Here is a 23,184-nt window from a genome sequence, read left to right on the forward strand (position 1 = left end):
GGGCCAGTTCAATGACTGTCTACATTCCTCTGTAAAATAGACAAACATGAATGTCTATATCACTTAAAAGAAAACTGGTTTTCTTTAATATAATTCTACCCAAACATTTAATCAAGTCAAATACAAATAAGACAACAAGAGAAGTATCCAACACTCCTCTTTTCTAAAGTAAATCTGTACAGCAGATATGATCATCTGCATCAACAATAGGATTTGTCTGAGTGTCTGGACAGGACAGATACAATTTTTTTTTTTAAATTTAAATTTAAATTTTTTGGAATGGATTAAGATCCTTATAAGAATCGCGATTCATTAAAAAAAAAATTGCCACCCCTAGTTTCACCATGTAAATCTAAATACTGAAATGAACAAACCTTTGCACAATATTCAAATTTTGTGAGTTTCACCTTTATATTTGTGTAGTATTGCTTCTAACAGTCAAAGTTTGGTTCTTATTCATTAGTTTTATTTTACAGTAAATAATTGGCTTTTATAGTTTATCTGTGGGGCAATAAAACATGAATTTCGTAATCCTGATAACAGAGTTGTAAAATCTGCATTAGAATCTGGGGCAGCACGGTGTAAAAGGGGTTAGTGCGTGTGCCTCACAACTAGAAGGTCCTGGGTTAGATCGGGGTTTTTCTGTGTGGTGTTGGCATGTTCTCCCCGGGACTGTGTGGGTTCCCTCCGGCTTCCTCCCACCTCCAAAGACATGCACCTGGACATAAATTGATTAGCAACACTAAATAGTCCCTAGTGTGTGAATGTTGTCTATCTGTGATGACCCTGTGATGAGGTGGCGACTTGTTCAGGGTGTACCCCGCCTTCCGCCCGAATGCAGCTGGGATAGGCTCCAGCACCCCCCACGACCCCGAAAGGGACAAGCGGTAGAAAATAGATGGATTAGATCCTTAAAATACAGTAAAGATACTCAAATGTTTGACTCACCATGTCTACAATGATCACTTCCTGCTTTTGACCAACAGAAAAGTGATCGACGTGAGACAAGACATTATGGTTATTATTATGATGATTATTATTATTATAGGAGGATTCAAAGTGACAAGGTAGAGGAAAGAAATGCAGACAGGAAATTATAATTTACTTTTATTGTGAAAAGTGTGAGAGGATCAAATAACCAGGTTTATTGTGTGTGTCACTGAGATGTCGCCATAATGCTTGACACGCCTGTAAAAGACAAACGGTTTACTCAACAAAAGGCGCCGACATGAAGTCATGAACTTTGAAGTTAAGACTTACTCTCAAAGTCGATCTTCTCCACAATGTTTTTGGGCTTGACGCTCTCCTCCTGGTTGAAGATGAAAATCTGTCCGTCCTCGGTCTCCGTCCAGTTGTACTTGTTCATCCACACCTTCACCTGTGTGTCTGAAAACCATGGCAACGGCTTTGAGCATCAACGTTTCGCTTGGAAGAGGGGTCTCCACTCACCTAGCGGGTCTCCCAGCATCTCGGCCAGCAGGCTGCGCTCTATAGTCTGGTAGGTGATGCCCACGACGTGACAGATGACTGTGGAAGACAGACAGTCGTTGCTCATGCACTAGCGCAACATTTTCCATTTATCGGCGCACAGCAACAAGGTGACCACAAAGTGCCGCTGTGGTCACCTCAGGACCAGAGCCGTGTATAGAGAGTATGGACAATTAGGTTTCAGACAATCTCCTAAGCAGGGGTGTCCAAACTTTTTAGCTTGACCGTGGGTTGAAAACCAACTGCATGCAAAGTAACTATATACACTGTATATATATACATACATACATATATGTACAGTATATATACACTACCGTTCAAAAGTTTGGGGTCACCCAAACAATTTTGTGGAATAGCCTTCATTTCTAAGAACAAGAATAGACTGTCGCGTTTCAGATGAAAGTGATCTTTTTCTGGCCATTTTGAGCATTTAATTGACCCCACAAATGTGATGCTCCAGAAACTCAATCTGCTCAAAGGAAGGTCAGTTTTGTAGCTTCTGTAACGAGCTAAACTGTTTTCAGATGTGTGAACATGATTGCACAAGGGTTTTATAATAATCAATTAGCCTTCTGAGCCAATGAGCAAACACATTGTACCATTAGAACACTGGAGTGATAGTTGCTGGAAATGGGCCTCTATACACCTATGTAGATATTGCACCAAAAACCAGACATTTGCAGCTAGAATAGTCATTTACCACATTAGCAATGTATAGAGTGTACTTCTTTAAAGTTAAGACTAGTTTAAAGTTATCTTCATTGAAAAATAAGGACATTTTAATGTGACCCCAAACTTTTGAACGGTAGTGTACGTGTACATACATACATACAGTACAGGCCAAAGTTTGGACGCACCTTCTCATTTCAATACGTTTTCTTTATTTTCATGACTATTTACATTGTAGATTGTCACTGAAGGCATCACAACTATGACACCTGTGAAGTGAAAACCCTTTCAGGTGACTACCTCTTGACGCTCATTGAGAGAATGCCAAGAATGTGCAAAACAGTAATTAGAGCAAAGGGTGGCTATTTTGAACAAACTAGAATATAAAACATGTTTTCAGTTATTTCACCTTTTTTTGTTAAGTACATAACTCCACATGTGTTTATTCCTAGTTTTGATGCCTTCAGTGACAATCTACAATGTAAATAGTCATGGAAATAAAGAAAACCCATTTAATTGAGTTGTGTCCAAACTCACAGTACAGGTCAAAAGTTTGGACACAAACTCCTTGTAACTCAGTAGTTCTTAACCTTGTTGGAAGTACCGAACCCCACCAGTTTCATATGCGCATTCACCGAGCACTTCTTTAAATAAAATGTTTTTTTCTTTAATTTAATCTTAATTTATAAATATTAATATTGAAATGTTATTATTTTAAATACATACTAATAAAGATATATTTTACAAACAGGAAGTTGCAGGAATGTACACATGATCCCATGTTTACATCTCATTGTGCAACATGTGAATGTTTTAGTGGGAACTAAATTAAGGCTGCAGCTAACGATTATTTTTCTATCGATTAATCTATAGATTATTTTTTCGATTAATCGGTTAATCTATAGATTATTTTTTCGATTAATCTATAGATTATTTTTCCTTTTACCGATTATTTTTTTATTCAAAATGAAGATGAAAAAATAAATGTAGGCCCGTTTTTTCAAAAGGCATGGCTTTTATTTACAAAAAAAAAGAAGTATGGCCACTCAGTCAACATTGACAACAACATGACTAAATATTCTGTAACAATGTAAACATTTAAAACTTTTAACATTTAACAAAATTAAAAGTAGCTTATTTGCTTTTTAATGTGCAAATATAAAAGTCAACATCCAGTGCAAATCTTAATATTCTGCAATAGTATAAGCATTTCAAAATTAAAAGTATTGCTTATTTTGCTTTAAAATGTGCAAAAATAAAGATAAACATCCAATACAAAAAAGTGCAAAACGAAATATTCTGTAACAACAGTGTAAACATTTCAACAAAAGTGAAAGTATTGCTTATTTGCTAAAATGTGCAAAAATAAAGATAAACATCCAATACAAAAAAGTGCCAATCTAAATATTCTGGAGCACTGTAAACATTAAGTATTGCTTTTAAAATGTGCAAAATAAACATCCAGTCCAACACAGTACACAATAACCAATTCTACTCATTCCAGTGAGTGTCTAACAGTTGTAATGAAGAAAGGTTAGCATGTCTACATGCTTTGGTTCTTTTCTTGTTTACAATATTCCCAGCAGCTGAAAATAGGCGCTCAGAAGGGGTCGATGTGGCTGGAACTGAGAGCTAATTAGCCTTCACCTCAAGCCAGGATTGCGAGTGAGCTGAGCTGCAGTTTAAGTTTCTAGAAGGTCAACGGGCTCATAGTGATGTTACTAGTAGTTGACTGGGAGGTGTTTATTATCATTTGGGGAGAGTCCGCTGCCTGATGCTCACCTGCTAAACACCTATCTGCTCCACGCTGAAGCGCTGACTACATGCGCTCTGAATACGCACTGCTGATTGGCTGATAATGCTTCGTGTGTACCAATCAGATGGTTGTGTGGGTGGGACAATGCTGCGTGCTGAGACAGAGGCAGACGGAGCAAAGCAGCTTGTTAAGACTTTAGCTTTAGCTTAGAAAACTCGTTCGGTACACCCCCGTACCGAACCGAAAGCCCCGTACCGAAACGGTTCAATACAAAACACGTACCGTTACACCCCTAGCAGATACAAATGACACATTCATGTTTTTGTGTAATGATGACAACGTATGCTCGCACGGACGATTGACTAGTTGATGGTTTTCTTTTCAAATGTTCGTTCATAGCCGTTGTGCTGCTATGATAGGCCATTTCCGCTCGACACAGTGTGCATACAACAACATTATTAGGCCATTTATTGAAATACTCCCACACTTTTGACCACTTTTGGCATGCTTTTCCCCCCTCGCTCGCACCGCTCGCATCGTCTTCTTTGATCGTCTGCTTTGCGCTTCGCCATGACGGTAGTGTGACGTCATTATGAGACGCGTCGACGCACAAAAACGGCGTCGACGTATTTACGTAACCGATGACGTCGACTACGTCGACGCGTCGTTTCAGCCTTAAACTAAATGCAATATCTGAAAGGGGTACAAATTATTTCCAAAGCAGGACCCCCACCTAGTACACAGCTTATGAAAAACAATATCTTTTGTTATTGGCATTGTAAGTGGGCCAAAACACTTATATTAGAAAACAATCTCATGGAAATGACTGCTGTCATTTGATTATAATAATAAAACATTTAACTTGTTATTTAGTCAGGTTTGGGACAGGTGTGCTGCTGGTGTGGCCACAGTGCATGTGCATGTCTGACGTCGCTCACATGTGCTCCACTGAACGCTCAAGGAGTTTTTACGTTTGCTCACGTGTATGGAAAATTAGAGGGAACATTGTTTGGGGGTATCCATAATACGTCGATAGGGAAAAGTTTTTATTTACACGATGAGTCAGGTGTGTCTTGACCTCCGCGGCGGAGGCTCCGCCGAACCCCTGAGGTCGACTCACTGAACCCCTAGGGTTCGATCAAACCCAGGTTAAGAACCACTGTTCTAACTCCAAGACTGTTGGAAAACCATTTAAGGTGACTACCTCTTGAAGCTCATTGAGAGAATGCCAAGAGTGTGCAAAACAGTAATCAGAGCAAAGGGTGGCTATTTTGAAGAAACTAGAAAATACAACATGTTTTCAGTTATTTCACCTTTTTTTGTTAAGTACATAACTCCACATGTGTTCATTCATAGTTTTGATGCCTTTAGTGACAATCTTCAATTTAAATAGTCATGGAAATAAAGAAAACGCATTGAATGAGAAGGTGTGTCCAAACTTTTGGCCTGTACTGTATATATGTATATATGCACATACATACATACATACGTGTGTGTTTACATATTATATAAATATAATGGATATATTATTATAATTAGATAATAAGAGTACCGTATGTGAAAGTTCAACTTCTACCTTGCTTACTTCTGTGACGACCTCTTTAAAGCTTTGTAATCAATCAGAAATATCAAGTAGCTAAAAGTCAAACATGGATAAGTGTTCCCCCCCCCCATCATGCACTCTAATGGATTTAAATGGGTGTCATTCAGATTTTTTCATGGGGATGCAACGTTTTCATTATAATATGCACAAAGTTCAGTGAGGAGGTTGTGTTATGTGTGACCAAGTGTGTTGACTTTTTGTGCTGGTTTAATTTTTTTTCTGCACCATGACTAGGAAAGGTTGTTTGGATTGGTTCATAAAAGTAAATGCTCTTCTTGTTACACCAAAAAAAGTACATATAATGGCCACTGACTTGAGATTATTATGCCCACAAGATGGCGACAAACTGCCTCCTGTTAGACCCATGGGTATTCAAATCTAATATGGTAAAACCCCAAGTTGCATATTCCCGCAGGCCAAATTGAAGATGCCCGCGGGCCGTGGTATGGACACCCCTGTCCTACATGATTGGTCAGAAACCCTCATGTGACTACAGCGTGCCATGTTGGGGCTGCCGCTAAGTGACACAGCACTTCATTACATTTATTTAAAATTGAAGAGTTTTCTGCTGCGTAAGCATACACTGTTGTGCGGCATGGGGAAGCATTTGCACGCATCAAAATTATGGTCAGTAAAGGTTAGCGGGGAAAGCTTGAGTGCCAATGAATACACCAGTAACTTGTGCAAGGGAAGCTAGCATACATACACTGGGGAAACGTGGTGTATCTCATTCTCAGTAACACTTTGCCGGACAAAACGTTGCTTCAAAATTGCACCTTTCTGGCATGAGTCACAAAATAATCCAAACTAAAATACTAAATATTGCAGTAAAAAGCAGCATTAATTCAGTATTCAAGGTAATATGGTGCTGATAAAATCAGGAAGCCATGACTCGCCACAGCAAAACCTATGAAAAATATTCAAAAACGTAAAAGCACAGGCATACATAGTGCAGTGATTATTAACAATACTTTGACACCACTTCACACAGAAGTCTTAATTTCTCCACAATTGTTGGTCCAAAACTAATGAGGATTTTGGCAAAATGTGTATAACACGTTTATTTATTTACGTTTCTTACGCCGCCGGGAGCGTGTTAGTGTACCTGCTGGTCACTAAACATTGCATGAAAAACGGACGCAAACTTGCCCCAAAATTATACTTTGACGAGATAAAAGTGTTTTATTGTACAAACCCCGTTTCCATATGAGTTGGGAAATTGTGTTAGATGTAAATATAAACGGAATACAATAATTTGCAAATACTTGTCAACCCATATTCAATTGAATGCACTACAAAGACAAGATATTTGATGTTTAAACTCATAAACTTTTTTTTTTGTTGCAAATAATTAACTTAGAATTTCATGGCTGCAACATGTGCCAAAGTAGTTGGGAAAGGGCATGTTCACCACTGTGTTACATGGCCTTTCCTTTTAACAACACTCAGTAAACGTTTTGAGGAGACACATTTTTTAAGCTTCTCAGGTGGAATTCTTTCCCATTCTTGCTTGATGTACAGCTTAAGTTGTTCAACAGTCCGGGGGTCTTCGTTGTGGTATTTTAGGCTTCATAATGCGCCACACATTTTCAATGGGAGACAGGTCTGGACTACAGGCAGGCCAGTCTAGTACCCGCACTCTTTTACTATGAAGCCACGTTGATGTAACACGTGGCTTGGCATTGTCTTGCTGAAATAAGCAGGGGCGTCCATGGTAACGTTGCTTGGATGGCAACATATGTTGCTCCAAAACCTGTATGTACCTTTCAACATTAACGGCGCCTTCACAGATGTGTAAGTTACCCATGTCTTGGGCACTAATACACCCCCATACCATCACAGATGCTGGCTTTTCAACTTTGCGCCTATAACAATCCGGATGGTTCTTTTCCTCTTTGGTCCGGAGGACACGACGTCCACAGTTTCCAAAAACAATTTGAAATGTGGACTCGTCAGCCCACAGAACACTTTTCCACTTTGTATCAGTCCATCTTAGATGAGCTCAGGCCCAGCGGTGTTGATAAACGGTTTTCGCCTTGCATAGGAGAGTTTTAACTTGCACTTACAGATGTAGCGACCAACTGTAGTTACTGACAGTGGGTTTCTGAAGTGTTCCTGAGCCCATGTGGTGATATCCTATACACACAGATGTCGCTTGTTGATGCAATACAGCCTGAGGGATCGAAGGTCACGGGCTTAGCTGCTTACGTGCAGTGATTTCTCCAGATTCTCTGAACCCTTTGAAGATATTACGGACCATAGATGGTGAAATTCCTAAATTCCTTGCAATAGCTGGTTGAGAAAGGTTTTTCTTAAACTGTTCAACAATTTGCTCACGCATTTGTTGATGAAGTGGTGTCCCTCGCCCCATCCTTGTTTGTGAATGACTGAGCATTTCATGGAATGTACTTTTATACCCAATCATGGCACCCACCTGTTCCCAATTTGCCTGTTCACCTGTGGGATGTTCCAAATAAGTGTTTGATGAGCATTGCTCAACTTTATCAGTATTTATTGCCACCTTTCCCAACTTCTTTGTCACGTGTTGCTGGCATCAAATTCTAAAGTTAATGATTATTTAAAAAAAAAAAAAAAGTTTATTAGTTTGAACATCAAATATGTTGTCTTTGTAGCATATTCAACTGAATATGGGTTGAAAATGATTTGCAAATCATTGCATTCCGTTTATATTTACATCTAACACTATTTCCCAACTCATATGGAAACAGGGTTTGTAAGTTTAAGAGCTGGAGTATGTTTAAGACTATATTTATAATAAATATTATGGTTCATTTTGTCAGGAAACCTGATGTCTGAATGACAGCATTTGCATGATTCCAGGCACGGCCGCACACATCATTGGTAGCAAAGATGGCGCCTGTTTAGTTGTCCATACTGTCTCTAAAGAGTTTTTCACCCGCCGATGAGGATACTCACACTTGCGGACTGAGTCTTCGAAACCTGTAATTCCATCGATGAGCTCACGATTCTTCGCAAGACTCGTCTGTGAGGAAGGGAGCAAAGTGTGGTCACGTTGGAAAAGCAAAAAAAAGTAAAAAACAGTCCAAATATCTTTGACATTTTTCATCTCAGCAAGAATCAAATGTTTTGCTTCATGTGCTAATAGATGTTAAAGGGATCTATATGCAAAACCAACATTTTCTACCTGTGGACACCTCTTTTTGTGTATTTTGGATCTGCATAAGTCTAATTTAAATTAGCGTATATTTCAATCAATCAATCATACTTTGTTAATAAAGCGCTTTTCATACATAAAAGATATGCATCACAAAGTGCTTGTTCTAACATATCTGTCAGTAGATTCCCTATGGAAGTGCTAAAAACTACAACATGGCTGACAAGGAGAAGAGGCAGTCGAAAAGGAGGCACGTTAATAAGACGGTCAGAAAGTGGCTTGAAAATATTCTGTAAAAAATAATCTATGCAAAATGTTGATCAAAGAACCACCATTACATGTTATGCAGATAACAAGTAAGTGTTTTAAATGTGACAATAAATAAAATAACTCTAAATATGACCCCTTTAAAAGAATATAGACAGTCCTCTTTTGTTGTAAGTTAACATTATGGACAATACTTCTTTTTGTGCTCCGTCTAAAAATGTGACTAAAAAATTGCCTGTACATTTAATTTTGCATATAAATTACAGTATTTCCTAGAGGTGGGAAAATGTATTGATTTGAATGTTGGCGATTCATGAATCAATGTACAAATGTCCAGAAATTGATTCTTTACACATGTTAAATAAAATAAATTAAAACAGACGGTCCAAAATGTAGCAAAGATGCTAATGTTCTCTAAAGATATGTTTGGTTCTAACTAACCATAGCAGAACCATTAGCTAAGATTATTTCATCGTTATGTGTTAGCACAGACCCACACGGAGGAGGCAGGAAGAGAGGACAAGCTATGCTAGCCATTGCGCTAACCTAGTTGAATGTAAAGTAGTGAAAGAATAAAATAAAAGCTTTATACATTTTAACAGAAGGCTAATAGTAACCACATTACAGCAGGGAGTAACCAGCTAAGAAGAAAACATTGACAAGTAGATTAATAAATCAGGAGGGGAGACAATAATACCCACACAGTACGGCAACACGTCTGTCAGCCATATATTACACGACCCACATCTTTGAGCCGCACGTTTATGGCGACTGAGGCCAAAGTGCCTGACATGTCAAGGATGCCTGCTCGCCAAATACGGACCCCAATTTTTTTTCACTTCGCAGGCTACTACATGGAAGTGTAGCGCCTACTCTGAATGCAAGTGCTCCTAAAGCAGGAAAATAAATTCTGTATTCCTACAAAATCTGGCAAAACACCAACACACTGCAGGTTACTTTTTTAATTCTCCTTAAGAGTGTATTATATCCTTTTTGTGTTGAGCGGTTTCAAAAAGCATGATGTTTAAAAATATTCCATTTAGGCAAATTGAAAGTCCAGTCATGGTATTGAAAACTTAAAAAATTGTCTGTCTAGGGTACACTTAATAATGACGAAAAATACTATACCTGCAATTAATCGAGATAAACAAATGGCGATTAATCTCGATTAAATATGTTAATAATTTGACAGCTCTTATATATACAGTTGTGGTCAAAAGTTTACATGCACTTGTGAATGACATAATGTCATGGCTGTCTTGAGTTTCCAATCATTTCTACAACTCTTATTTTTTTGTGATAGATTGATTGGAGCACATACTTGTTGGTCACAAAAAACATTCATGAAGTTTGGTTCGTTTATGAATTTATTATGAGTCTACTGAAAATGTGACCAAATCTGCTGGGTCTATAGTATATATACAGCAACATACATTATCAATATTGGTGATGTAGAAAAGCTACAATCAAATTAAATTAGCTTCATGGCATGGCCTCTTAACTTCATGTGAGTGATTATGATTGACGACACCCGTTGACTTCTCTGAGTCCATTTAAATAGGGCTCATGTGATGCAGTCATTAGACTTGGTTACAAACGCGACAATGGGAAAGTCAGGAACTCAGCACAGATCTGAAAAAAGTAATCATTGACTGGAACAAGTCAGGAAAGTCACTTGGAGCCATTCTAAAGCAGCTTAAGGTCCCAAGAGCAACTGTGCAGACAATTGTTTGTAAGTATAAAGTGCATGGCACTGCCACGATCAGGAAGAAAACGCAAGCTATCACCTGCTGCTGAGAGAAAATTGGTCAGGATGATCAAGAGTCAACCGAGAACCACCAAAAAGCAGGTCTGCAATGAATTGGAAGCTGCTGGAACACAGGTGTCAGTGTCCACAGTCAAGCGTGTTTTGCATCGCCATGGACTGAGAGGCTACCATGCAAGAAGGAAGCCTTTGCTCCAGAAGCGACACCTTAAGGCTCGTCTAAAGTTTGCTGCTGATCACATGGACAAAGGTAAGACCTTCTGGAGGAAAGTTCTGTGGTCAGATTAAACCAAAATTTAGCTGTTTGGCCACAATACCCAGCAATATGTTTGGAGTAGAAAAGGTGAGGCCTTTAATCTCAGGAGCACCATGCCTACCATCAATCATGGTGGTGATAGTATTATGCTCTGGGCCTGTTTTGCTGCCATTGGAACTGGTGCTTTACAGAGAGTAAATGGGACAATGAAAAAGGAAGATTACGTCCATATTCTTCAGGACAACCTAAAATCATCAGCCCGGAGGTTGGGTCTTGGGCGCAGTTGGGTGTTCCAACAGGACAATGACCCCAAACATGTCAAAAGAGGTGAAGGAATAGCTAAATCAGGCTAGAATTAAGGTTTTAGAATGCCCTTCCCAAAGTCCTGACTTAAACCCTATTGAGAACATGTGGACAATGCTGAAGAAACAAGTCCATGTCAGAAAACCAACAAATTTAGCTGGACTGCACCAATTTTGTCAAGAGGAGTGGTCAAAAATTCAACCAGAAGCTTGCCAGAAGCTTGTGGATGGCTACCAAACACGCCTTATTGCAGTGAAACTTGCTAAGGGACATGTAACCAAATATTAACATTGCTGTATGTATACTTTCGACCCAGCAGATTTGGTCACATTTTCAGTAGACCCATAATAAATTCACAAAAGAACCAAACTTCATTAATGTTTTTGTGAAAAAAAAAATTATGTGCTCCAATCACTAATGGTCTGCCAACAGGACAAACGCTGCAGAACTGCATTTGTAGCTGGTCAGAAATAACAACAGCGAAGGGCCTTAAAATCCATCAAGGCAAGAGGAAATGCCATTACTTCTTAAGAAGTAGGTCAAATCAGTCGAGTGAAGCCCGGAGGCAGGAGAACCCCCACAGTCCTCAGGGTATCAGTACCTCAAAAGAAGCTCAACGTCGCATAGACCCTCTAGCATTTTCCAGTCTGGAGCCTAACCAGCCACAGCCAGCAGCAGTCTCCAGCATTGAGCCCAGCCAGCCTCTGCCCGCAACGGAAAGGAAGATGGAAGGAAGGAAAGCCCAGATCCTGTGGCCCAAGTCCAACCAGAAGAGAAAGTGGGAGACCATTGACTCAGACCTTGTCCTCCTTCTAGAACAACAGAAGGGTCCTGTTGAAAGAAAACTGGACAACATGGGAGCCACCATCTACAGCTATGGTGCCGAAAAATTTGGGGTACAGAGCAAGGCACAAAGGCAGCAAAAAGGCCCCCCCTACCCGAACCAACCGAAGTCCAGAAGGCAGCGGGAAATTGACAGCTTGGTGGAAGAAAGAAGACAATTGAGGAAGCAGTGGAGAAAGGCAACATAAATAGAAAGAGGGGAAATTTCAGTTCTGCGGGCTGAAATAAAGCAGCGGCTGTCAAAGCTGCGAAGAGCAGAGCACCTCAGACGACAACGCAAGAAGAAAAAACGGACAAGAACCCTCCTCTATCGCAATCCCTACAGTTTTGTCAAAGGTCTTTTTGAGCAAGAGAAGAGTGGGAGCCTCAAAGTGCCCATAAAAGACCTGGAGGAGCACCTGAGGAAGACCTACACCGACGGCCAGAGGCATGAGCCAGTAACTATCCCGCCCGACATGCCACCAATTCATGCACCTGAACACCAAATGGACATAAGATCTCCCACATGGAGCGAGGTGTAGAATACCGTTAAGGAGGCAAGATCAGCATCATCACCAAGGCCCAATGGTGTCCCGTATAGGCTTTATAAGAAGACCCCCAGAGTCCTCAGATACCTTTGGAAGCTGATGAAGGTAGCATGGCAGAAGGGAGTGATACCGAAAGCTTGGCGAAGAGCAGGAGGCATCCTGATTCCCTAAGAGAAGGACTCGTCACCCATAGGCCAGTTTCGCCAGATCAGCTTGCTGAATGTAGAGGAGAAGATTTTCTTCAGTGTCCTTGCCCAGAGGCTCTCTACGTTTCTGCAAAGAAACAGCTTTATTGATACATTGGTGCAGAAAGCTGGGATCCAGGGTTTCTCAGGATGCTTAGAACACGCCAATATGATCTGGCACCAGATACACACCGCAAAAAAAGAACGGAGAGACCTACATGTGGTGCTCTTAGACCTTGCCAACGCCTTTGGGTCAGTCCCTCATAAGATCTTGTGGACGGCCTTCAATTTCTTTGGTGTACCTAACCAAGTCACTGAACTGGTCAAGAGTTACTTTCAGGATCTCCAGTTCTGCGTAACAGCTGAGGGCAACATCTGGAAATTGGCATCATGGCGGGGTGCACAGTTACCTGTCTGGCATTCGTCATGGCAATGGAGCTGGTCATACGGGCATCCCAATGGGTAGTAGGAGGTGAGAGGACCTACAGGGGCCTACGTCTTCCGCCAATTAGAGCCTTTATGGATGACATGACCGTCATTACAACAACAAAACCATGCACCAGACGCTTGCTGCAGAAACTCCAGGAAAACTTTCAATGGGCACGGATGGACTTCAAGTCAAGCAAGTCACGCAGCATCTCCATCATAAGAGGCCAACTAACAGGCGAGCGGTTCCACATCAGCGAGGAACCAATTCCAACACTCCTAGAGAAGCCCATCAAGAGCCTCGGAAGATGGTATAATGCAGATCTCAGAGACACCCAGCAACTTGAACAACTGCGGCAGGACACAGCTAACGGCCTCAGGCAGATTAATAGCACTGCACTACCAGGGAAACTAAAGCTCTGGTGCCTCCAGTTTGGGTTGCTACCCAGACTCCGGTGGCCGTTAACTATGTATGAGGTCTCAATATGCCATGCTACTCGCTTGGAAAGGCTAGTGAACTCGCACGTAAGGAAGTGGCTCGGACTTCCAAAGTGCTTCAGCAGCGTCGGACTACAGCAACAGCGTCGTACTCTACAGCGACGGAGCCCTGTCGCTGCCAATCTCTAGCCTGTTCGAAGAGTTCAAATGTGCCAAGGTGAGGCTGGAGATGTCCCTCACTGACTCCAGGGACCCTGTAGTGAGAGCCGCCGCTCCTTGCCTCCTAACAGGGCGGAAGTGGACCCCAGTCACAGCTGTGCTACCGGCCAAATCAGCTTTGCTCCATCGTGACGAAGTGGGCCACGTCCAACAAGGCAGAAGAGGCTTTGGCCTTGGAACCGTAACTCCTCTCTGGCAAAAGGCATCGGCAACCGAACGTCGAACTATGGTTGTAGAGGAAGTGCGTCGTCAGGAAGAAACAGTCAGACGTTCCAAAGCCGCAACACAAGCCAAACAGGGCCTCTGGACAAGGTGGGAGGGTGTCGAAAAGAAGAAACTCACGTGAAGCGAACTTTGGGGCATGGAATCCAACAGGCTGAGTTTCATCGTTCGAGCTACCATCGCCCATAAACCTGCAACAATGATTTGGAAAGGACCCATCGTGTCCCCTGTGTACAAGCCCAGCAACACTCAAGCACATCATGGTGGGCTGTAGAACCAGCCTCACTCAAGGCAGAAATATGTGGAGACATAACCAGGTCCTCAGATGTCTACCTGACAAACTTGAGTGCAGGAGGGTATCCATCAACGACCTACCCATCAACAACCAGGATGTCTGCCGACACCTACCAGCGTTTGTTCGGGAGGGGGAAAAGCTGAAGACGAGACCTTCAAATCCTGATCCAAGCCCATTGAATGCAGCCAGGACTGGCAGATGCGAGTCGACTTAGATCAGAGGCTCATTTTCCCTCCGGAGATCGTAACGACCAGCCTGCGTCCAGACCTCGTCCTATGGTCTGAAACCTGCCAGCTTGTCTACATCATTGAACTGACAGTTCCGTGGGAGGATGCCATTGAAGAAGTGTATGAGCGCAAGAAGCTGCGGTACTCCAACCTTGCAGCTGAGGCAGAGGACAGAGGCTGGAGGGTAAGGGTGCGCCCAGTGGAGGTGGGGTGGAGGGGCTTTGTAGCTAGCACAACAGCAAAGCTCCTTAGGGAGGTTGGAGTCAGGGGGATGACTCAGACAGGCCATTAAAGAGCTGGCCAACACCGCAGAGAGGACGAGCCATTGGCTGTGGTTGAAGAGGAGTGACACCAGCTTGGCTGCTAAGGCTAGCACCTAATGGGACGCACACACCAAGGGATTTGATCACCCTGGGGTGGGCCCTTCCTCGGCAGAGGGTGTCTTGCCGGGCCGAAAACACCCCGTGACGCTGGGGCACACAACTGAAGATGTGTCCCAATGGTGGAAAAGCCTCCCAGCAGTGTCACCTAGCCTCACTCGGGTATGCGGTCAGGTGCAACCCTGGCTCAGGGAGGAGGACGCCCCTGCCATGCAGAGTCCCCAGGGATTGTACCAACTAGTCCTTCCAACAAATTCTACTCTATCACAAAAAAATAAGAGTTGCAGGAATTATTGGAAACTCAAGACAGCCATAACATTATGTTCTTTACAAGTGTATGTAAACATTTGACCACGACTGTATATGTATTCTGTGCGCACAAATACAAAAACCGAAAGACGCAACATTTTTTATAATAACATGTAATACTTTCAAAATATATAATAAGATATATTAACAATACACAATAATAATATACAATACAATAATTATACTTTTATAAATAATTGATTTATAATTTAATCGCAGCCCCTGAATCGTAATCGAATCGTGGGAGGCCCAAAGATTCCCACCTTTAGTATTTCCGAAGGGGGGAACAAATATTTCGATGTTTATGTCTGTGTGTGTGTTTGTGTATGTGTGTGTCGTACCCAGAAACTCTGGAAGTGGCAGGTCTCCAGCAGGTTGCCCAGGTACAGGATCTGCCAGATGGGGCTCTCCTCTTGCTGCCACACAGTAGTCAAGGAAACACCCCCCCACCCAGAGAGAGCGCACACACACACACACGATGACAACTTGTCAACAACCTGACATCAAGGTGCAGCACAGAGAGGATACGTGTGCCTGGTCAATCATGCACTTGCAGAGGGTGAAGTCGGTGTGTGGCAGGTTGGTGAGGGCCTTCAGCAGGATCTGAGAAGTCACGTTCACCTGGAAGTAGGGGGGGTTGAACTGGTACCTGCCAGGACACCGCATGGTGTCAGGTCGGAGACAAATACAGTGGTATCTCAAGCATGGCTGTACAGTCGGAGAATTTCCCACGCATATGCGCCTAAAAATAGATTGCGCGATTCGAAAGAATGAAAAGGTAGTAAACGTGATTTCAACCCTTTTATCTGTTTAGTTAGTTTATTATTTCTTTGGTCAGTGGTCAACAAAATAAACAAACAGTTTTACATTCAGAAATTGACATTTTTACAGACCGAAAGGGTTTAGGCTGAAGTTGAGCACTTATTTCGCCTAACCCTCTAAACAATCTCAAATACAAGAAGCAGTAAAACCAGGAGACATCAGGCTCTGATCTTGTGCTTCATAAAAAATATGACATTTCCTTTACACAACATATTATAAATACACCTTGTACACAACATGAACACTGTTCAGATATATACACAGTAAAGACAGACAAAAAGTTGTGAAACATCCCTGTACACGTGTTAGTTAAACATTTGTACCAATAATATTCCATATACAAACACTTGTAATTACATTATTATTTATATCCCACATTTAGTTTTGTAACAAACATTGATCATAGTATTAACTGCTGGTGTTGATACAAGAGCGATATATTTTTCTAAGACATTGGAAGTTTTTTTTAAAAGCGTGAATGGAACTGGAACATTTTAAGGCATCATCCAAGCTGTTCCACAGATGAACCCCCCTGACAGAAACACATCTACTTTTTAAACTACCGGTAGTTCTTATATTTGCTTTCTGAAAGACAGCTGAACCTCTAAGATCGTATGGACCCTCCCTGGGTTTGAACCTCTCCTGTAGACAGTGAGGCCACATGCGGTTATGAGCTTTATACGTCACAATAGCAGTGTTGAGGTCAACAAGATCATGCAGTTTTAATGTTTTTTATCTGCATTTTGCTCCTAAAATAAATCCATACAAAGTGGCTCAAACTCGAGTACGATTTGGGGAAAAGAAACATTTTTGTCAACAGATCATGCAAGAGCTGTATCAACCCTCTGCGCAGACGTGATCACGTGTACACAGTATCGCCGCTCTCGCGACATGCTAGTTTAGCTAATAGCAAAACAACTAGCCAGTCACCAAAGATTGGATTAAAAAAACGAAAGATGCAAACTTGACCGTACATAAACCCACGTTTCCACTGCACGGTGTTTTGCTCTTTTAGGTTGATGGTGTTTTAACATTATGAGGACGTGCTGCAATGAAATAAGAAAACATACCGTATTTTTCGGACTATAAGTCGCTCCGGAGTATACGTCGCACGGGCCGAAAATGCACAATAAAGAAGGAAAAGAACATATACGTCACACTGGAGTATAAGTCGCATTTTTGGGGGAAATTTATTTGATAAAATACAACACCAAGAATAGACATTTGAAAGGCAATTTAAAATAAATAAAAAATAGTGAACAACAGGCTGAATAAGTGTACGCCATATGACGCACAAATAACCAACTGAGAACGTGCCTGGTATGTCAACGCAACACATCATGGCAAGAGTCATTCAAATAACTATAACATATAGAACATGCTATACGTTTACCAAACAATCTGTCACTTCCGATCGCTTAATCCCATGAAATCTTCCTCCCCGGTGTCGCCTCTGGTATGCGCCGTTTCCTTTCTTTCTGCTGCTCGATCGCCGTTTTCTGCTGCATATTTCACTACGTCCGGCTTGTAATCTGCAGTATATGATTTCCTTTTCGGTGCCATTTTAGTTCAGCCCTTCTCAGTTTTTATAAGTTACCGCCAATGTTGAAATAATCCATTTAAATAGCTGCGGATGTAGCAGCAGTTAGCATCCCATGACCCACAATGCACTTCTGCCATGACGCACAATGCACTTCTGCCATGACCTGCCCCCACCGAATTCTTATTGGTTGACGTGTGTGACGATTGCGGACATTTGCTTCGTCTCTTATGCGAATTAGATAAATAATATTATTTGATATTTTACGGTAATGTGTTAAGAATTTCACACATAAGTCGCTCCGGAGTATATGTCGCACCCCCGGCCAAACTATGAAAAAAACTGCGATTTATAATCCGAAAAATACGGTACCCTGTTGACGGTGAAGCAAAATATTTCCAAAGGCGGTCGCTGTTTTGTTATGCTCAGACAGCTGTTTCTGAAGAGATAGAAAGCAAGGAAAGGAGAAAACAAAAATGCTACTGAAGAAAAAGATCAAATCTATTGCTTATCAGCAGACTATTGCAGTTATATTTTCGGCTTCCAATACTAATGATCAGACTAGCGACACGCCTGTACAACACTTCTGTCTCCTCTACTGATCCTAATGCTAAATAAGTTCCTATACCTTCTGCATCTTCTTCTCATAAAAAGTTAACTTATGTCCAGCTGTGGCTCATCATCACATGAAAATGTCTGCACTTTTCAAATGACAATTTCATGTACTGCAACATTAGCACTACTCTTACCAAAACAGGCACGTTGCTTGCGTTTAATAATGTTTTGTTTGTGTCAAAATGAGCACTTCTATTGGTATTTTTTGGTACTAGTTTTCATTTGGATTTCAGTAATTTACTAAGGGGTTATTTATGTTGCTGTATTTTATTTTAATTATTTGAATTTTATATAATGATGGCACTTTGTCTGCATGAGTGCAAATATGTGTCACTGTGTACATTGTTAGTTTTATCATGTTATTTAAGACATTTCATATTGCTCCTAATCTTTTATATAAAAAGCTAAGTGTACAGCCCTGACCTCAACCTACAAGCACATTGCGTCCCAGCACCTAGCTCATAACTCGGAATACTTGTACCTTAACATGACATGTTAAAGAGTGTTTACAACTCACAGTTTCAGAATGGCCAAGTTGGCCTCCAAGTCGTACGCATTTTCTCTGGCTTGTGTTTCCACGTAACTGTCCAACGTCGCCAGGTTTTCTGGGTTGTACCTGAGGTTCAGGGGGACAGGGTAAATAATTCAACACAATACTTTGAATGTGCTTAGGGGGGAGTTTTAGGCATAGATGCGTGACAATCACATCATTGTAACCCCGGGGGTATTTTAATATGCCCCAGTACATCACATGGCAATATACTGTAGTTGGCAATACTATCCACCTAATATTTACTGTATTACTTTTATTGTTAGATTTATAGCTAATATTTTAGGCATTACTCCCAGTAATAGTCTTGGAATATTTTAGGCTGTACAAACAGTAATAGTCTAGCATTATTAAGTTGTTAATGGAATGCAAACAGGAAGCACACCAGCTATCAAGACAATAGAGAGAATTCTTGTACATTTCTATGGAGAATTATAACTTCTCAACAACTGTGATGAAGGACGTCAGCTTTTATAAAAGTGTATTTATACAATTAAATGTCATAGTAAATAAGTGTCTATATACGGATGACCAAATGGGACAAAATAAATAAATAGTTAAGTACTGAAATGTATCATGAATAAGATCTATAAAAAAAAATGACATAACGAATAGCAATTTTATGTTAAATGAATGACACTTTCAATCACATATGTATTTAACTCAAGTTATAAGTAATTAATGACACATTTAAGTAATTATTTAAACATATTTATTCCATTTGGAACTCCTTAAAAGTAAGGCATTTCAGCATTTTTGCTAAATGTGTTTCAATTTTGACACACACTTAACTTACAGCATGCAAATGCAGTTTTTCTTAAATCAACATTATTTGATGCAAAAAGTTATTCACATTTTTGTATTTGAAACCCTCGAATAACTTTTAATATCTGCTTGCCACCTTGACTTCTGATGGCAAAGCAATTTTCCATCAATTTGTTGGCATACAATATATGATAATCAATTGTGTAACAATATTTTTTGGCGATTACACATTTATATGGTTTCGCTGTTAGAAGTGGGCCACGATAAAAATGAGTTTGACACCCCGGGTTTGAGCAATTGATCAAACTTAGCGAGCTTTCAGTTAGCATGCGGCTAACCAGAAGTTAGCATGTCGGCTAGCGAAGCATAACATTCGTACCGATCGATTCCTCGAAGGAGTTTCGCCACATTCGCTTTCATCTGTTCGAAAGTTGACGTCGCCATTTGGTCCTGACAATGTTGACGAATTGTTAGTGGGGGGAAAAGAACTTAAATCCACACGTGGAGCACGGCAAAACGGTGGAGAGACGGCCGGCAAGGAAAGGGGGACGGACCGGAAGAGAGACACAAGGTACCGGAAGTACGGTTCCCCAAACGCAACTTACTTTAACGACCAAGTCTCTAGTTGTCTGGCAAAATAAACTATTTAATAGTAAAACAACGAGATCTAAATATTTATGAATATATTGCAACTTATTTAAAAGAAAGCGTTTAGACAAAAATGATGGAAATTGTACTATTTACTAGGGCTGCGAAGCTTTGGGTGTCCCACAATTCGATTCAATATCGATTCTTGGGGTCACAATTCGATTATAAATCGATTTCTTTTTCTTTTTCGATTCAACGCGATTCTCGATTCAAAAACGATATTTTCCCGATTCAAAACGATTCTCTATTCATAGGATTTCAGCAGGATCTACCCCAGTCTGCTGACATGCAAGCAGAGTAGTAGATTTTTGTAAAAAGCTTTTATAATTGTAAAGGACAATGTTTTATCAACTGATTGCAATAATGTAAATTTGTTTGAAATAATACATGTGTTGTGATCAGATGTTGTTACAGGTATGACCGCTAGGGGGCAGTACTGGTTAGTATGCTGCTTACCGTACCACATAAGGTGGTAGAACAAGAATGCATAAGAAGACACATGTATGTTGTTGAGAACATGGAGCATTAAAAGTTAAGTCACTTGCTATCAACAGCCTCATCCTTCAAACACGAACATGACATGGTACCAGGAGTAAACTCGACTTGACGACATGGATTTAAAATCACCGGAGAGTTTGAAACTAACGGGGAATGTCGACGAGAACTGGCGCACCTTCAAACAGCAGTTTCACCTGTACATTGCGGCTATGGGACACGAGACAAAGCCGGAGGCGAGAAAGGTAGCGCTGCTGCTAACAATAGCAGGGCCACAGGCCATAGAAGTATTTAACACGTTTGTGTTTGACACTCCTGACGATAATGGAAAGTTGGATGTAGTGCTTAGCAAATTTGACGCTCACTGTTCTCCGAAGAAGAACGAGACGTACGAAAGGTACGTGTTTCGGTCTCGTACGCAGCGGCAGCATGAGCCATTTGATAGCTTCCTGACGGACTTGCGGCTAAAGGCGCAGTCCTGCAACTTCGCGACGCTGAAGGACTCCATGATCCGGGACCAGATAGTCTTCGGCGTGGAGGATAAAAAGGTCAGAGAGAGGCTACTACGAGAGATGGAGTTGACGCTGGCGGGAGCCATTAAGATCTGCCAGGCGAGTGAGCTGTCCCAAAAGCACGTGAGGACGTTCAGTGTCATGTGAACATGGTGTCTGCTACACTGCCTGTGTCAGACACAAAGTCAAGACAAATCGCTGAGGCTACAGCAACGGATGCTGAGTTACAACATGTCATGAGGAACATGGATGAGGGATGGCCGGCTGGCTCATGTCCACTATTTTATCACGTCAGAGGTGAGCTCAGTACTGTGGATGGACTGCTGTTGAAAAAAGGCAGAATTGTTATTCCACAGGCTTTGAGAATGGACATTTTGCACAGGATACATGAAGGCCATCTCGGCATTGAAAAATGCAAAAGGAGGGCGAGAGAGTCGGTTTTCTGGCCCGGACTGAATAAAGACATTGAAACACTCATAAATAAATGTGAAACATGCCAGAAACACAGGAACAAGCAGAGCAAAGAGCCTATGGTGGTTGCTGAGGTGCCAACCGCACCATGGCACAAAGTAGGAATGGACGTGTTTCATCTCAGAGGTAAAGACTATTTAGTGGTAGTAGATTACTACTCAAACTTCCCTGAAATGGCGCTACTAGCAGGCTTAACGTCAACTTGTGTAATAACACATGCTAAATCTATATTCGCCAGGCATGGCATTCCACACACTGTAGTGAGCGACAACGGCCCATGCTTCAGCAGCAAAGAATGGCAGAAGTTTGCGGTGCAATATGATTTCCAGCATGTGACGTCAAGCCCACATTATGCACAATCAAACGGGCAAGCGGAAAAAGGAGTTCACATTCTAAAGCAACTCCTAAAGAAAGCAGCTGACAGTGACTCGGATCCGTATCTGGCTTTATTGAGCTACAGAGCATCACCTCTTCAGTGCGGACTATCACCAGCTGAACTGCTGATGAAGAGGAAGCTACGAACAACCTTGCCGAGTCATTCAAACAATATAATAAAGCAAAATAATCCCTCAAATATTGAACATAAGCTACGACAACAGAAGATGATGCAAAAGTCATTTTATGACAAAACAACCAAGCGTCTTCCTCCACTGACTACCAACAACACAGTCAGGATTGAGGATACTGATGGATGGAGTACAAAAGCAACAGTCCTGCAAGAAGTTGCTCCAAGATCGTACACGGTGAGAACTGATGATGGACATATCCTCAGACGCAATCGTCGCAGTCTGTTAAAGACTCCTCAAGGGACTGTTGGTGAGCTTAGTGTAACTTGTGGTGAATCTCAGGTAATACCCTCACCTGTTATGGACTGTAACGCTGACTGTAACACACCTACTCCAAATGAACCTGAGTTAAGAAGGTCCACAAGAGAAATCAAAAGACCTGATAGACTGAACTTGTAAACAAAGGAAAGTCAATATGCATGTTAAATATGTTGAACAAAATGTATATTGATTGTTGTGAAAGTGTTATAAATAGTATTGGCTTAGATTTGAGATAGCCTATGCAATTTGAAATTGTTCATACTGCACATATGTGTCAGAGTTAGACTAAATGAGAATTTGTTAAAATAACTGACCCAGCTAATGTGATTAGTTAGGTCAATACATTTTGTCTTAGAAAAAGGGGGATGTTGTGATCAGATGTTGTTACAGGTATGACCGCTAGGGGGCAGTACTGGTTAGTATGCTGCTTACCGTACCACATAAGGTGGTAGAACAAGAATGCATAAGAAGACACATGTATGTTGTTGAGAACATGGAGCATTAAAAGTTAAGTCACTTGCTATCAACAGCCTCATCCTTCAAACACGAACATGACAACATGAACCAAAAATATGACTTATTTTATCTTTGTGAAAATATTGGACAAAGTGTGTTGTCAAGCTTA

General features: G+C 41.2%; 1 protein-coding gene across 2 annotated transcripts; it reads right to left on the reverse strand.

Moving 5' to 3' along the window:
* Nucleotides 1-1,090: 1,090 nt before the first annotated feature.
* eif3k (eukaryotic translation initiation factor 3, subunit K) lies at nt 1,091-20,187 on the reverse strand. 2 transcript variants are annotated; one of them, XM_062062119.1, is made up of 8 exons: nt 19,986-20,187; nt 18,809-18,907; nt 15,843-15,963; nt 15,656-15,730; nt 8,454-8,520; nt 1,450-1,527; nt 1,261-1,386; nt 1,091-1,188 (listed from the first exon to the last, which is right to left on the reverse strand). In XM_062062119.1, exons 1-8 carry the CDS (start codon nt 20,048-20,050, stop codon nt 1,157-1,159), a joined length of 663 nt encoding a protein of 220 aa, XP_061918103.1. In that variant the 5' UTR covers nt 20,051-20,187; the 3' UTR covers nt 1,091-1,156. The 2 variants fall into 2 exon arrangements, with proteins under 2 accessions (XP_061918103.1, XP_061918102.1); XM_062062118.1 differs by having other exon boundaries at nt 15,656-15,733.
* Between the last annotated feature and the right edge of the window lie 2,997 nt (nt 20,188-23,184).

Source organism: Entelurus aequoreus, linkage group LG10 (assembly GCF_033978785.1).
Source record: "Entelurus aequoreus isolate RoL-2023_Sb linkage group LG10, RoL_Eaeq_v1.1, whole genome shotgun sequence".
Taxonomy (NCBI): Eukaryota; Metazoa; Chordata; class Actinopteri; order Syngnathiformes; family Syngnathidae; genus Entelurus; species Entelurus aequoreus.

Bases quoted from the DNA above. Each gene is read 5' to 3' on its own strand.
- eif3k (XM_062062118.1), bottom strand. From the start codon at position 20,050: ATGGCGACGTCAACTTTCGAACAGATGAAAGCGAATGTGGCGAAACTC. The intron at 15,734-15,842 runs GTATCCTCTCTG...ACTACTGTGTGG, and splicing joins GCATGATTGACCAGGCACAC to CAGCAAGAGGAGAGCCCCAT. The intron at 1,189-1,260 runs GTAAGTCTTAAC...TGTCTTTTACAG, and splicing joins GGAGAAGATCGACTTTGAGA to GCGTGTCAAGCATTATGGCG.